The sequence below is a fragment of the Carlito syrichta genome, unplaced genomic scaffold, assembly GCF_000164805.1.
Source record: "Carlito syrichta isolate Samal-C Ts95f unplaced genomic scaffold, Tarsius_syrichta-2.0.1 Scaffold273916, whole genome shotgun sequence".
In the NCBI taxonomy this organism is placed as follows: domain Eukaryota; kingdom Metazoa; phylum Chordata; class Mammalia; order Primates; family Tarsiidae; genus Carlito; species Carlito syrichta.
Genome location: NW_007218012.1, coordinates 1 through 2,047, shown reverse-complemented (window position 1 = coordinate 2,047; position 2,047 = coordinate 1). Strand labels below are relative to the sequence as shown.

The 2,047-nt window shown below is 45.2% G+C and overlaps 1 protein-coding gene across 1 annotated transcript; it reads right to left on the bottom strand.

Moving 5' to 3' along the window:
- Positions 1-8: 8 nt before the first annotated feature.
- Positions 9-2,036, bottom strand: LOC103254240 (E3 SUMO-protein ligase RanBP2-like; the record flags this gene model as incomplete). Its single annotated transcript, XM_008052376.2, has 1 exon — positions 9-2,036. A coding segment is annotated over one exon (2,028 nt), but the record flags the coding sequence as incomplete, so codon positions are not given.
- Positions 2,037-2,047: the final 11 nt, after the last annotated feature.

The following is a 2,047-nucleotide window of genomic DNA, read 5'->3' as shown; positions in this document are numbered from 1 at the left end:
GACTTTGATTCTGTATTAGAAGAACTCTGAAATGTAAATGAAGGTGTATTTTCTTGATCCACATGCCCAAACTTAAATCCTTGCTCTGTAATGCCAAAGGTAAAAGCTTTTTCTGAAAAGTTACTTTTAAATCCTGTTCCCACCTGACTTCCAGAAGAGTCATTTAACTTCATCTTTGAGCCCAATGTGAACGCTGAAGGTGCATCTGCAATAGGCTTATGAGTGGGTTTAGAGGCAGAACAAGCCACACATTTTAAGGAAGAACTCTCATTTTGTACAAAGCAAACACTACAGTCCCATTGTCCTTCCTTCTTGGCAAACATTCCCTCAAACCCACTCTTGGGAGTCTTGCTTGTCTCTGAAGAGGCAGGTGTTGGAACAGCAGAAGTAGGTTCGTTCTGTTTACTTGGATTCTGACAGGCAATACATCTGGTAGCGCTGGCTTCATTTCTTTCCAAGCACACACTGCAATCCCACTGTCCTTCCCCCTTGGTGAACATTCCCTCAAACCCACTCTTGGGAGCCCTGCTTGTCTCTGAAGTACCAAACTTGAAAGAGGTAGGGGCTGGAACAGCACAAGTAGATGGACTTGGTTTAGCTGGATTCTGACAAGCCACACATTTTGTAGCGCTGGCTTCGTTTCGCACTAAGCATGAGCTGCAGTCCCACTGCCCTTCCTTTCTAGCAAACATGTCCCCAAATCCACTCTTCGGAGTTTTACTCATCTCTGAAGTACCAAACTTAAAAGAGGCAGGTGCCGGAACAGAAGTAGTAGGCAGACTCTGTTTTCTCGGATTCTGACAAGCAGCACACTTTGTAGCACTGGCCTCATTTTGTAATGAGCATACACCACAATCCCACTGTCCTTCCTTTGTAGGAAAAACAGATCTAAAATCACTGTTAACAGATTTAGGAAGATCTCCCTGGCCAAGTTTAAAGGAAGCTTGATGTACAAATGACGATCCACTTTTGTTAGCAGATTTTGTATTCTGGCACGCAATGCATCTAGATACAGCAGGTTCATTTCTTACTAAACAGACACTACAATCCCAGTGACCTTCTTTCTTTGGAGTCATCAATGCAAATCGGTCTTGAACATTTTCTGGGCCAGTTTTAGGAACAAAAACAGTCTCAACTAGTGGTGGGCCAACGAGTTCTTTACTGCTTGGGTTTAGATTTTGGCATGACACGCATTTCTTAACAGTTGCAGCATTCTTTAAGGAGCAGCTATTACAATGCCACCAAGACCCTTCTTTCTTTGCAACTTGAAATTCAAAATTCACATTTCCGGCATCAGATTTGCAAATATCCTTGTTGTCATGACTCGTGGGTTCTTTTACAATTCTGATACTCTGATTTGGTGCTGTGGCTATATTTGTGGCTGAGGTTTTTAAAATGCTCTGAGCCTCCTCAAACTTGCACTTAAAAAGTGTTGCTTCCTCAGGAGTTTTGAACCTAATAGCAAGTTGTTCTGGTTTTGGCAATTCGTCTGCATAGTCAAGGGCATGCCATACAAAAGACCTGTCTGATCCAGCATTTGGTGTCAGCTTCATGTCAGGGCTGATGTAATGATTCGCACAAATTTTTAACACTTGCTCCCGTCTCATGAGAAGGCGAATTTTGCCAGACGTCTTGTGCCTTAGTATTTTCACGTTGCCAATGCCGCGTTCCTTCCACTCTTTGGATTCTCCATCAAAACGGAACAACTTGGCCCGGTTGCAGAAGAGCCCTTCTTCGTCCTCCTCGCCCGTTTTCACCTCGATCTTATCCGGAAGAGGCACCACAGGCTCGAAGTGCGGGCCGTCATCGTCATCCTCCCCACGGGCCCCTCCGCCGTCGGCTTCGTGACGCTCGGTTGCCAGCTCAGGAGCCGGTGCTCCAAGCAGTGACCTCCCTGGACCATGGAAAGTAAATGCTTCATCATTGCGACGAAAGCCAGAATTCCTTTGGTGGTTTGGCCCCACATTTTCCGTAAGTGAAACCCCAGACACATTTTTGCTTCCAAAATTGAATGCGTTTCGAGGCCCAATGGTTGGACCAGAAACTG